General features: G+C 34.4%; 1 protein-coding gene across 1 annotated transcript in view; it reads left to right on the top strand.

Annotated features, from left to right (window-relative positions):
• LOC140562729 (macrophage mannose receptor 1-like) overlaps positions 1-13,727 on the top strand; it is a 55,283-nt gene extending 41,556 nt beyond the window's left edge. Inside the window, exons 2-11 of the mRNA XM_072688590.1 lie at positions 4,497-4,582; positions 4,778-4,912; positions 5,204-5,315; positions 6,395-6,486; positions 7,680-7,790; positions 7,885-8,019; positions 8,109-8,232; positions 13,050-13,127; positions 13,324-13,406; positions 13,647-13,727. Coding sequence (XP_072544691.1) covers positions 4,497-4,582; positions 4,778-4,912; positions 5,204-5,315; positions 6,395-6,486; positions 7,680-7,790; positions 7,885-8,019; positions 8,109-8,232; positions 13,050-13,127; positions 13,324-13,406; positions 13,647-13,727 — 1,037 coding nt within the window. The remainder of the gene's footprint in view (positions 1-4,496; positions 4,583-4,777; positions 4,913-5,203; positions 5,316-6,394; positions 6,487-7,679; positions 7,791-7,884; positions 8,020-8,108; positions 8,233-13,049; positions 13,128-13,323; positions 13,407-13,646) is intronic.
• The last annotated feature ends 546 nt before the right edge of the window (positions 13,728-14,273 follow it).

Here is a 14,273-nt window from a genome sequence, read left to right on the forward strand (position 1 = left end):
GATTCAACAAGCCATCACAGGATAACCGTGATATTTGTTTTTGGAATGCTGCTCGGAGATTTTGTGGCATACACTGACAAACATGTAACCTAAAATATGTAGGAACAGAAAGCTGGACAGTTTTTCCCAACTCAAATACTTTGAATTAAACAGTGTTTTTTCAAAGTATATTTGAGGTAAATAAATACAAAACAAGAGCATCTTATCCCATTAATGCAGATTTATTACACACTAAGGGTGTATTAATCAGTAACTACAGGGACTTCTGTACAAACATGTGGGACTATTCTTAATAACACTTTTGGAAACACTTTTACAGTGTACACAAATCTGACCATTACCAAATACAGCTTCGCGCCTAACAACATTTACAACAAATTTAAGTATTTGGAGTTTGCCAGAGCTTTTTCATTTAGAATCTGGTTTTATGGTTAGAGGATAAAAAACAGATTTGTGGTTTTGATGTAAAAAAAAAAAAAAGAACTAGCTTAATGGTAATGGCTCAGGATTTAATCTTGGTGGACAATGCATCATGTTCTTCTGTGTAAGATATAGATGACAGTGCTTTGAAAGTTTCCTGTCAGTCTGTATTTTCAATATTTGTGTGGCTGCTGGTTGATATTTAGTCATTAAAAATATGTAAAATTCCATGTTAATGAGTAATAATACAAGTCAAGTCAAGTCAAGTGGGTTTTATTGTCATTTCAACTACATACAGAGTACACAGTGAAACGAAACAACGTTCCTCCAGGACCATGGTGCAACATAGACAGTGCATACAAAACACAAGCGCAACACAAACAAACAAGTGCGGACAGACAACACAACACAGTACAGACCAGAGAATAATAAATAATTGCCGGTAGTGTGCAAATTGTGCAATGTGTAATAAATAGAGTCCAGTGAGGTAGTAAAGTAAAGTTATTAGTGCAATGCTTTGTGCAAAACAGTACATTAGGTTTTTAGTGTGTTCCTTTTGAATTCCTTGAGTTCATCCTTTTTTATTGAACTGAATTTTTATTAACTGTCTCTACTGTTCAGGCAAGACATTCTACTAGATTTTAGATTGTAGCTGAATGTGTTTATTAGAATGGGTGTTCATTAATATTTGGACATTTTGTGTATATGAAAAGGTTTTGTATTTAAAAGGGGTTTGTTAGTAAAGACAATCTTTAAGGAAATATATAAGGAAAACTCTTTATACATGTTTCTTTAAAAACTTTGAGAAAGTTTAGAGTGTACTACAGCTTTCATCAAAAGCTAACAGAATTTGCACAAAACCGGAATCTTTGTGACCTGAATCATCATCATTTAACATTATAAGAGCACCAGTACTTATCAAACATCTCCTTTTCAGATTTCCAGATCAGCTTCAGTCATGTTTTTTTTCCTGGTATTTTCAGGTCAGTAACCATTGATCTATTGTATTTAAGCCATATTATGCTTCACCATTACTTTGAATATTGTGCTTTGAAACTCAGCTGTCCATAAAGTTTCCTTTAAGCTGTTTGTTTATATGTGCCTGGACAAAACACTGACAAATACATGTAAACTGTACATGTTTGCTGTATGTTTTATATGTATGTAACAGGACTCTGCACTCTTCCCTTTACACTCAGTGGTAAGTTGATTTTTTTTGGGTATGCTTTGTCAAGACAATCATTGCATAAACTTGCAATGGAAATACATTTTGCAATATTGGCCCAATATTAATTACTCCCTGCAAGAAACGTGGATGTAAATGTGGCTAATTTACTAACTTTAATCACAATTGCAGTCCCTTATTCTGGATGTGCAGTTGCATTCTGTGTGTAACAAAGCAAAAACACCCTGTTCAACTTTCTAGGGACAATGTTTATGTATATTGTATATTGCGTATTGTAAATGCTGTACATTGTGCATGTTTTTTATAAAAGTTACATTAAGTGGGTTTTTTCACCTTTTCCCATCCAGCTTACACTGTTCACAATAACACATGCTATCACTTGCCTTAACACTTATATTGTACTTTCTTTTGGGGAAATCCTCTCACAATGTCTTTAAACCCATAACAATTGCTGCAGACACATATGTGCCTATGTTGATTGTGTCTTTGGCCTGTAGAAACATCTTTCCTTAATGTAAGATTGTAGAAAAAGGTCAATGTTTTGCTTTGTTTTCAATTATTCAGATTTGGCATTTTTTGTTGGCTCTTGTTAAACTTTACGAACAAGCTCAAAAAACACGTGAAAATCTCTAGATTGTTCGATTATGAGATTTCCTCACACAGAAAGTCTCCCCTGTCAGACTATTCCAGACTATTTTTTTTCTGCCAAACTACTCTGCTCAAGTTTTGTGCCAGTGCTATGGATCCGCTGAAGTCCTTACTAAATTCTTTATTATCAGAGTTTTTCTGCTTGTAATGGGAGGTGAGGTCAAACCTCTGCCATGCAGCACCAACGATTAGACTTATTCTACTGTGCAGGGCTAGAAAATAATGTAGAAATCACAACAGTAAGCAAAAGGGTGGAAGAAGCTTACAAGCAGCCTTTCACAGTAGGCTATTTTCAGGTGCAGCCGGTTTCCCTTAAGCAGTGGGAGGAAAAAGCAGAGGCTGCTCATGGTCATAGTAAAGCTTACCCAACCTTTAACCAAGGACCGGTCAGAAAAGAGCAGTGGTGGACCAGTGGGTTGGCAAGAAGTGGCAGGTACTATCCTCTTGCTATCCTTTCTCTAATTCCACAATAATTGTGCAAGAATGTTCTTTGGACTAATTGGACAAAAGTGAGTCTGTATGGCCAGTCACATCCTTTTGAGAAACATTGATGAGCACTAATATTATTATATTATAATGATTATTTTCATTTGTTTTATATTTAAAATATTCTGCAAATACAGTTTTATTCAGAAGTTCATGGTTTTCATGGAAAAGTACCCACAAATATGATACATGGACTGATTGAAACAGTAAATACATTTATTTTCATTCTATTCTCTGCAAAAATAGCCTTCAAATCTAATACTCCTGCAGCTGTTAATCAGTTAACAGTTCCTGTACATGTTGCTGCCTCAACTGCTTTTCTCATATTTGAAGATCCCTCAACTACTATTCTTTTACCTGAAGAATCTAGAAATATATTACTGAAATAACACTTACACTTGTGAATTCCTGCTTGTTAGTTCCTGCTTTGTAAGTTTCTTGTCTTGCTTTGGACACTGTAGGTCACTTTAGACTGGCCAGTTTAGCCATCTCTTAGATTTAATTAAATATAAGCTGTGTTCCAAGGCCTATTCTACAGGGGTCTCAGCAAGACTGTCCTGAAGACTCCTATTTAGGAGCTTATTGGCAACACAAATAGAACAGTCGAACCGGGCAACATGGTAACATCACCAGAACAGTCCCATCTATTGCAATAGCTGCACAAAACTTGAAGCCAGTCACACTGTGCCTCTTGCTTTTTCGTTTCTTCATGGAAATGTATTATAATTATAAAAACTAACAAATTTAAAACAAACTTTGCTTCGGAGGCTTTGTTTTCCACCATTTTCATTGAGCTGCCCCTTCATGATGTACGTGCACAGAGAACTGTGGATAACCAAGAGCCAGAAAGAATACATCAGTTGTGTCATCAAAAGCACTTTGAATGTAGGCTGCATTTCTAGGCACAGACAACTTTGCTGGAATTGGTTCTTTTATATACCAAGCACCATCCCTCAGCAGCACTGATGTGGTGAGGGAAGTGCTTTGTAATTGGTTTACAGGACATGTAGTATATTCTGATGTGAAGAGAGAAAAAGAGAGAGAGAAAAAGAGTCATGCACTCTTAATTACTCCAACAAAAGGAGGATAAACCCTTTTTAATACTCTTTATTCTAGACAAAACAATGAATGAGCAGATGTCCCAAAACTTTTGTCCATATAGTGTATATATGTGTTGTTGAAAATCATTATTTTATGTAAATTTTCAGACACATCCTATTCATTTTCTGAATTTAACCGATGTTTAACACAAATAAATTAAAAACTAAAACATTAAATTTTCTCCTTCACCTCCAGTAAAAAAAAATCACTTGTCAAGTCTCTTTCTGATGTGCACTTTGACATCAAAGCAAGCATTGTAGCTGAATCTCAGACAAACGGATTTCAGAGAGCATTAATAAAAAATGTCAATATTATACAAATGCCTAAAACCAGACAAAACCAGATATGGACTGAAGAAAGATCACATATAAAAACACTGCAGCGTTACAGATGGAACGATGCACTGAGAATCACTTCTGTTTGCATGGCATTGCACCATTACAGCTGAGATTTATGAATTCGAACCAGGGGCTTATGTTTGCTATTTGTCTGTCGCCACACTTAATACAGCAGGACACAGGAGTTAAGAAAACATGACAACAAAAATTGTGTTCCTCTTCATACTTACTGGATGCACTGGAGCTTTCATTTGATTCAGTCATTTGCATTTCATAAACATTGGAATTGTATGTAATTTCATGTAATATCACTTCAGCTGCAGAGTGCCAGAATGGGTGGACCCTGTTTGGATCTCGCTGTTTCAGGATCTTCACAGCCGCAGCAAACTGGACTGACTCCGAGGTGCAGTGTAATACAGTTGCAATCAAAAAATGATTAAGCTTAAATTGGGTTTATTAGCAAAATGTACAAACTTTCAGCTGTTTGCAGTAAACCAATCAAACAAGAACAATTTAAATAGCTCAACACAACTAATATGGCAATTGTATATATCAAATTACACAGCATCAATACACAGGCTATTTTTCTTTCTTTCAGCAAAACTGTGTGACTATGGGAGGACACCTTGCATCTGTGCACAGCAGTAAAGAGTACATCTTTATTCAGGATTTAGTGCTGAATGCAACTAATTCAACCACGTATACATGGTTAGGTGGCAGTGATTCTGCACAGGTCTGTATGACAAAATATACAGGGTCACGCAATAAGTTTATAGTCGTTTTAATTTTATAAGACTAAACGAGTGAATAAATTTCTAATATAAACAGCTTCTGCACATTTTAGAGTTCATATTTATTGTGTGAATTTAACACATTAAAAAAATAAACATAACATAATTAATGTGTACATGCTATATTTAATGCTTTGTTTTGTTTGCAATATCATACATGATGTAAATACACTTTAATAACAATAATAGTACCATCACTTTACCTGTTAAGCTTTCTGTCATTATTTTTGCAGGAGGGAGTGTGGGTGTGGACAGATGGGTCAGCATTCAATTACAGTAGCTGGGATTCTGGACAGCCTGATAATCACCAGAATATTGAAAACTGTTTAATTATGAATTGGGGAGGTATTATTTCTCTCAGCATGATTTTCAGCACATTTCTGTCATTTTATTTAATTGATTTATGATGAAATTATCCATGACATCACCAAACTAATACATTTGTACATTTGCAAACCCTTTACAGATTCAGTATAATTATGCTTCTTGCTTGATCTCTTTCTCTTCTGTTTAGCTTTGGGCTGGAATGATGGTCCATGTAATGTACAGTTTCCATCTGTTTGTGCTAGTAAGTGTCTTCTTTCAGTCTGAGAGTTTTGTGACGTTTATAACAGCATCATTCTCCAATTTCTCTCTCTTAACTTTTGCAAGACAGAGAGTTACTTATGGATAACATGTTAATTAGTTAGTCTTTTAGTGTTTTTAAAAATTTCAAAATTACATATTTTTACAAAATTCAAAATTACATATTGAAACATATGGAAATGTTTTCTTAATTTGCATTATACTGAGAGATGGAGGTAACATAACTAAACAAATGCAAATAAAAATGTTTTTAATCATTTATATGATATTATAATGTCCTAATTTTCACATGTAGGTACACTTACTTACTTACTAGGTATACTTATAACACTTATAACATCTACCACATAGCTGCACTTTACAGGTGTGCACTTACTGACAGTCCATTTATTGGTCTACAATTTATCACTCCCCCCACTGTCAAAGAGCCACAATGCAGCAGATATTATTTGGGTGGTAGTGTTAGGGTAGTGTGGTGCTGGTTTAGGTGAATCATGCACATCTGCATTACTGATTTTTAAATTTTGTGAACACTTACAAGCCACTTTATTAGACCATAGGCTGAATTTTTCTTTCTTCAGCAGACTACTTTTAATCAAGCAGGTGTATAAACAAACTTACAAACTATTTTCAGAATATTTCAATCACAGAAATTATCAGGGCAGGCCTTTATTTTCAGGACTGTCTCCCCTTACATATACTTAAGTTTGAGAATTTAAAAGAATTTCATAAATAAATGAATTAGATAATAACCAAAATTGGCTGTTCCAATGATGATCTGGCAGATCTGTCCTCACAAAAGTTTTTTTCGTTGTTTTTGTTTTTTTTTACATTTGCAGATACATTCTACACAATTACTGCTACCTCGACTGCTGAGCCTTCAACTACTGTTCCCTCAACCACCGTTCCCTCGACCACTGTTCCTTCACTGGTGATAGACGGAACATCTTATCCAACGTCACCAGGTTAGAGTATATTTTAAGTGATACATATTCATGAAAAACACTTAAATAATTAATATAACTGACTATATAGTAATGTGAAAAACACCCCATGTAAAAATGACTTTTGTAAGATATTTAAACAAGGACATTTTAACAATATTGAGGTGGAGGTAATATAACTAATCAAATAAAACTGAAGAAATGTCTTTAAAAAGAATTGTAGAATAATCATTGCACCGCATCAGCTGCAAATCATTAGAACATTGTTATAGAGGACTTTTGGATGATTCTGTCATATTTAAACCTCAGAAATTTGGTTTGGTTTGCTTCTGATTGCTAAAGTAAGTGGTATCACCACTGTAAGATCCAGGGAGTTGTTTGAAAGGGATTTCAAAAGAACCAATAACAACAAGAAATCAGCTATTCCACTATCCTAAGAAGTGAAAAACATCAACTGCCAACATGGCCAGTTCAGGCAACCCTTGCTGTCAAAAATAAAATCAGGGCATAAATAATGTTTACTAGAAAACACACAGACTTGATCTGAAACATTGTGCTTTGGACAGATGAATCCAATATTGAATTGTTGGGGCACAGTAACAGAGGACATATATATTACAAACACATTTTGAACCAACAAACTCATACTAGCTGTTAAGTATGGAGGTGGAAGTGTCATGGTATAGGGCTATTTTGCTGTAGCAGAGCTTAAAGGGTTCTTAATCATAAAATCCAATATGACTTTGTATCAAACAGTGCTTTAAAGAAAGGTCCAAAAACTGAAGCTGAAACAGATGTGGACCATGCAACATGACAACGTAAACATTCCATTAAATCCACCAAGGAGTGGCTCAGAAGATAGATATTGAGAGTTCTGGAGTGCTCTGATCTTAATATTAATGAGATGCTGTGGGATGAACTAGTCTGTGCATGCACGAAATTCCCCAAACATTATACAGCTGAAAGAATTCTGCATGGAGGAGTGGGACAACCTTTCTCTCAGTCAATTGTAGATATTAGAAATGTCTAACTGAGGTTATTTCAGTAAAAAAAAAAAACAGCTATTATGGTATAAGGCATTTAAACTTTTTCCCAAGAAATACATTTTAATTTGTTTTGTTATATTATTTCAATCTCTGTGCTGTATCAAATGTTTATTTGTTTAATATGTAAAAAAAAGCCAAAGGTTTTCACTATATACAAACATGCAGGCTGCCAGGGTGGTTGGTCTCAGTTTGGATCTCGCTGCTTTAGGACTTTTACAGCAGCAGATACCTGGAATGCCTCTGAGGTGCAGCCTTAAACAATCTATTATCCAATACTTTAAATATTTGTCAGCCAGGACAAAAAGTAACAGCTCAATAAATATTTTTGATTTCTTTTAGCAAAAATGTGTGGCAGTGGGAGGACACCTTGCATCTGTACACAGCAGTTCAGAGTATGCTTTTCTCCAGAATTTAGTGCTGAATACAACTAATTCAAACGCACGAACATGGATAGGTGGTACAGATGCTGCACAGGTTTGCATGAGAACATGTCATTCAAATATTGATTATTAAGCAATTGCATTAATTGTTAAGCATTTGGCAATTCTCTTTTATTTCTACAGTATGGCGTGTGGGTGTGGACAGATGGTTCAGTATTTGACTACAGCAACTGGGGTGATGGACAGCCTGATTATTTAGGTTATGAGAACTGCCTAGAGATGAATTTTTCATGGATTACTTACTACTGTAAGATTTATTTTTTCTTTAAATGATAAACTTAAATGATGATGGCATTTAAATTATCCACTACACAAACGAGCATCACTTCAATGTTTTTAGATCACTTTTAATCTCAAGTAATTATACTTCTTTCTTCATTTCTTTTATTTAGTAAGGTGGAATAATGCAGAATGTAACACTCTCCTTCAATCAGTATGTGCCAGTAAGTATTTTGAAGACTAAGGCATTATTTCTTATTAGAAAACCCAACTCACTAAAGTGAATAACACTTTATTGTGCATGACAGTTGTAGGGACAGTGGACCAGATTCATGAATTGCATTGTTAGATTTACTGTGAACTAGAAGACTACAGGACACTAAGAGGATATCATAAACATGGAATATGTTTTTCTATTTTCCTGAAATGTGTTTTCTTTTCTTTTTGAAATGAATGATCTTTTCTATAATCTTTTCTATATACACACATTTGGTGACAAATGGAAGTCTTTATGCATTAAAACACACTCATTAACACAGTTGATTAACTACAATAATCAAGACACATCTTAAGTTCTGTTTGGATTGAGCATCAGGGTAAGCACTGCAGGCAGCAGCAGTCGAGAGAAACTTGACTTCCTTCAGAAGGATTTCAGAGTCCAGTAATACAGAATTCAGTATAGAGCCTTTTACTACAACCTAACATGGTTGTTGTAAAATGCTCAGACTAAAACCAGATACACAGTAATGAGAGATGTTTACTCAAATATTGTATGTTACAGAGGAAATTATGTTAATCACCTCTATGACTTTATAAAAAGGACTTTAGTATTGTCCCACACATATTGAATGGCGTGGCACCATTACAGTTTTTTTATCCCTTTTATGAGATCTGGCACAGTGGCTTATGTTTAGAGGTGAAGTACAGAAGTAAAAGTACAATTACTGAAGTCAAAAATACTGTTAAAAGTTGCCATTCATCTGAAATTCAGAATCCCTGCTCTGCTTTAAACTTTGAGCTCAGAACAGCTGTTTCCAGTTATTTATTGGTTTTAAAGTTAATCCAGATATCAGTGCTATTCAGTCACATTTGTAAGTCATTTTGCAATTAAAAAAATCTCTGAAAACCATTCAGCCTACTTCATAGGACGAATCAATTTAACATCATTGAACTGATGGAACTGGTTGGCAATAGTAATCAATCAAAAACACTGTTAGAGAACTACGGGCAACTGTTTTTGAGTACACTGAGTAAAACAGTGGACAAAACAGAAGATTAAACAACATTTAGCAAAACTCATATAGGTGGAACAGAACTGCTGTATGATTTAGTTACTCAGTGTATCTGGCAGAGTATCCTCGTTTTTTTAGATTACCAGTTCTTTAATCAATAGCTTGAGGAGTGTGAATGCACAAGTCTGTTAGTTTGAGGTTATCCTTCATCAAGACTGTGTCAATGTCAATTATTTTTATTTACAGACTGCACTGTAGTTTCATTTAATGATTCTGTCATATTTATGCCATTTCATGAAATATCACTTCAATTGCAGAGTGCCTGGATGGATGGTCCCAGTTTGGATCTCACTGCTTGAAGGTCTTCACAACAAAATTAAACTGGACTGTCTCTGAGGTGCCGTTTTAATGTTCTATTGCAATTTAAGAAATATTTCAGCTTCTTCAATCTGCCACATCATAATCACACTGCCAGTTACAAAAACAGATTTAGTTGTTTTTTTTTTTACTTCTTTATACTTTCTTTATTTTCTTTGTATTATTATTATTATTATTATTATTATGATTATTATTATTATTATTCCTGAACAATGCTCTAAATTACCTACATCCCAGAGCTTGGCCATGAATGCAATGATAAAACAATTAAAAAATGCCTTCATATAAAACCTTTTATGAAGGGATTCTTGAAAATACACATGCTGTGCAGTGCCCAGTAGCTTCTGTGATTAGTGTTTTGAGCCAATGTGTAAGTACAGAGAAACACACCATTAGAAATGATCTGCAGTGATTAGCAGATTGAGTTTTAAGCAGAAAAATTCTGGAGTGTTTTTCTTTAATTAAAAAGCAGCTTCAACATGCAGACTATTTTTCTTTTTTTCAGCAAAACTGTGTGGCTATGGGAGGACACCTTGCATCTGTGCACAGCAGTGCAGAGTACACCTTCATCAAAAATTTAGTACTGAATGCAACTGGTTCGAACACATATGCATGGTTAGGTGGCAGCGACACTGCACAGGTTTTTATGGCAAAACATACCGTCCTGTCCAATAGTTTCTGCACCCTGATCAAATGTTTTGTTTTGTTTTTTTAAGTTAATAAATTCTCTTTCTTTATTTTAGAGCACAGTTCCTATTTATTGTTTGAATTTAACACAGTGGGAAAAATTCAACATTATATTATATTACTGCCGTTACATTTGCATAAGCCATGTTGAAGGGGTTTAGTTTTTCGTGAAATGTTCAATTAAGTAAAGAAGCAGTAATTATGCTTTACAGCATACAGAAGTATGTACAGCATGTGTAATTTGACCAGCAGTGCCCAAACTTTGCATGAATATAATTCCAATAGAAGTTGTAAAGTCATAACTTTTTTCATTCAGCTTTTTTCCATTTTTTTTTTTACAGGAGGGAGTGTGGGTGTGGGCAGATGGGTCAATGTTCAATTACAGTAGCTGGGCGCCTGGACAGCCTGATAATAACCAGAATAGGGAAAACTGTTTAATTATGAATTACCAAGGTATCATTCCTCTCATTTCTGTCATTTTCAATTTGTTGATTTCTGATGAAATGGCCCATTACCTTCACCAAATTTTACTAGAACTCTAGTCACATTTGCAGACTGATTCAGTACTGATTCAGTATAATTATGCTTTTTGCCCCTGTTTCTTTCTTTTTGTAGGAAATTGGAACGATGGAGCTTGTAATTCGACGTATCCGTCTGTGTGTGCTAGTAAGTGTTTTAATGCAATATGTTTTATAACAGCTTCACACTCTCCATCTGCATTGTCTGACCTTCCACCAAGATATAGCTAATCACCAAACTGCTTTACCTGTAAATAATGTCACAGAATTCACCATGAATCACACATTTCACTTAAAAACGTCTGGAGCAAAAAAAGATTATTCTTGAATCTGAACATTGAATCATATGGAGGTCATGTTAAAGTATGAGAAGTGCCATCTTAGCATTTATTACTTCTTAAATAAAATCCATTTTATATGCATTTCATTATTGCTAAGAGAAATGTAAGCAACATTTCAGTCAACTGTAGTGGAATATCACAACAGTTGTTAATAGTTGCTAATAGGAAATATATATTTAATGTAACAATTCGAAATATATTAAAATCCAATAAAATATATTCTCAAACAATAACATGGCCTGATACAATACCAGTAACAATCAACAACCTGAATAGTGAAGTACTCAAATTCTACTCAAAATAACAACTGTAAATTACAATTATATCTATATGTACTGAAACATTGTTAATATTTAAAGCCCTCCCTCATGAGCAGTGCTATGTAGGCCCATGAAAGTGACAGACTACATTTAGTGTACTTTTGTCTGTGAGCATAAAAATCTTCAAATTTGCAATTTAATGTCTATATATGTATATGTGTATATATATATATATGTATAACTTACTGTGCTATACATTGAATATCACAAACACTGAAAGTAATAAAAAAGAAACAATATAATTCATTTGTAATTCATTTGTAAGTCCTGTAATGCAGGGTTGTCACAGGTCGGTTGTGACTGACCCATTAGCTTTTCCTCTTAAAAGAAAACAATGCTAAAACAAGCTTAAAATCATACAATGCAACAAAAGAACTCAGCTTCTATCAACATTAGTTTCCTCAGAGTTATAACTTTAAGTGCTCACTGCAAACCTTTAGGTATTGTTTTATGTAAAGATAACAGGGCAGAATAAAAACATGGGGTCAGATATAAAATACTATTTATTTGTAGAACTTATGCAGAATTTCATGTTTATAATCAATTCATGTTAATGATATCTTTAATTTGTTATTGTGATTTTATTTCTTTAAAAAATATTTTTTTCTAAACAAACTATTACTATACAAAACTAATTTTGTAGTTTTTCAAAAGTTTTTTTAATTATCTTCACAGTTTTAGCATTTTTGGATTAGATTTTATTCTACTGGTTAATGTAAAAACTCAGGACAGATCATGCATGTTTGGTAGAATGTACAGAATGTACATACCCTCATTTTTTACCATAAACACCTACCACATAGTTGTACTGTACATAAGTGCACAGTTACTGACCATATCCCATTTGAAGTATAATTGATCAGTCCCCCTGCCGTCCATCACTTGGGCAGTAAGTAAGGAACCACCATGGAACCACCACTGATCATACATTATTTGGGTGGTATTGTTATGGTACTATTCGGTTGGATTACTGGTGTTTAAAATATCTAATAAACTGGCCAGTAAGTGTACACAATATTTAGATACATGGATTTTAATATTTTTTTAATCAAGCAGGTACACTGAGGTTTGTAAAAACAACAATGATGCTGCTATATATAAATACTTTTGTGTAAGATCTACCAGTTTTAGTGCAGGTATTGGTATCAGTATTAGCATTAGTCTCAGTGCAGGTTTTGTTGTTTACAACCGTCTGCCTAAACATACTCATACATATGAGATTAATTTATGAGAATTTAAGATTTACATCTGAAAATAAGAATAACAAATCGTCTGACCCCAATGAAATGAGGTGACATTTGATATTGGGTTTGGGTTTTGTTTTGTTTGTTTTTTATTTTTGCATTTACAGATTAATTTTACTCAACAGCTGGTCCCTCGGCTGCAGTTCCTTTGACTACTGTTCCCTCATCTGTGATAAACGGAACTTCTGGTCCAACGTCACCAGGTTAGAAAATATTTTAAGTGTTTTATTTTCTAGGAGATGTGTATTTAAGGAAAACCTATCAGTTATTAATACAATTGGAATCAAACAAAATGTCAGTTGGATTTATTGTTTTTATTGTTTACACTGATTTGTTGTGGTCTCTGATATGCTTAAGACATTTATAATGTTGAATATGTATTTCGATGGTTGTCCACAGAGAATGTGCTGGTCATGCGCCTCAAAGTTAATTCAGTCAAAGACTTGATGGCATCCAACAGTTCGCAGTTATTCCTCCAACAGGTAAATTGTGTCCCCATTGTGTTTTTCACTCCCTCTGAAGCCATGAAATTTACCTTGATGATAAGATACACCAGTTTGATTTTTTATGGCAGTGATGAGTAATAAACACGTGTACACTCCAAAAATTCTGTCTGACATGTACAACAGTTTATAAAGCTATACAGCAGGTGTACCTAATACGGTTTGTGTATTACACGGGTTGTACTAAATGTACTAAGCTATGTTCATGTGTCCCTACAGCTCAAAGGGACGCTGATAGACAGAGGACTGCCAAACAACTTCACACTTCATTTGAGATCCATTAGCAAGAAGTCACCATAGAAGGTGGAGGTTATGGGAACATTAAATGATGTGCTGCTTCTTAAAGGCCTAAATGATGGATGTGTCTGAAAAGCACTGTCCTTTCTGACAAATGTATTGCAATGATATTTTTAGTCAAGAACATATAAATAAACCTTGTAATCAAAATTAAGAAAATTGCTTAAAGGACATTAGTAGGACATTTACAAGAAATTACCTCCCCTGTTGTTTTCTTCAGTTGTGAATTTAGGAGGTTGTTTTCATTTTGTTTGGAATAATCTGAAATTAGAAAACTGCATTATGCATTTTTGCCCAGTCACACTATTTAAACACACCTTTAGCATAATCCATTACATTCATACAATTGCATGTGATCAGACCAAGGCAATAAAACAGCCTCTAAAAGTGCCTCTTCAAATAATAATCATCTGGGCAATCCAAAAAACTGCACCCTGGAGGAAGGTCAAGCAGACACAAGAGAGCAACTATGTATTTCTACATGTGTCGGCTTGCATGTGTGTGGAGACTGTTACAGTTCCGCTAGGGCTGTAATGTTTTCCTGACCTT

Source organism: Salminus brasiliensis, chromosome 9 (assembly GCF_030463535.1).
Source record: "Salminus brasiliensis chromosome 9, fSalBra1.hap2, whole genome shotgun sequence".
Classification (NCBI taxonomy): domain Eukaryota; kingdom Metazoa; phylum Chordata; class Actinopteri; order Characiformes; family Bryconidae; genus Salminus; species Salminus brasiliensis.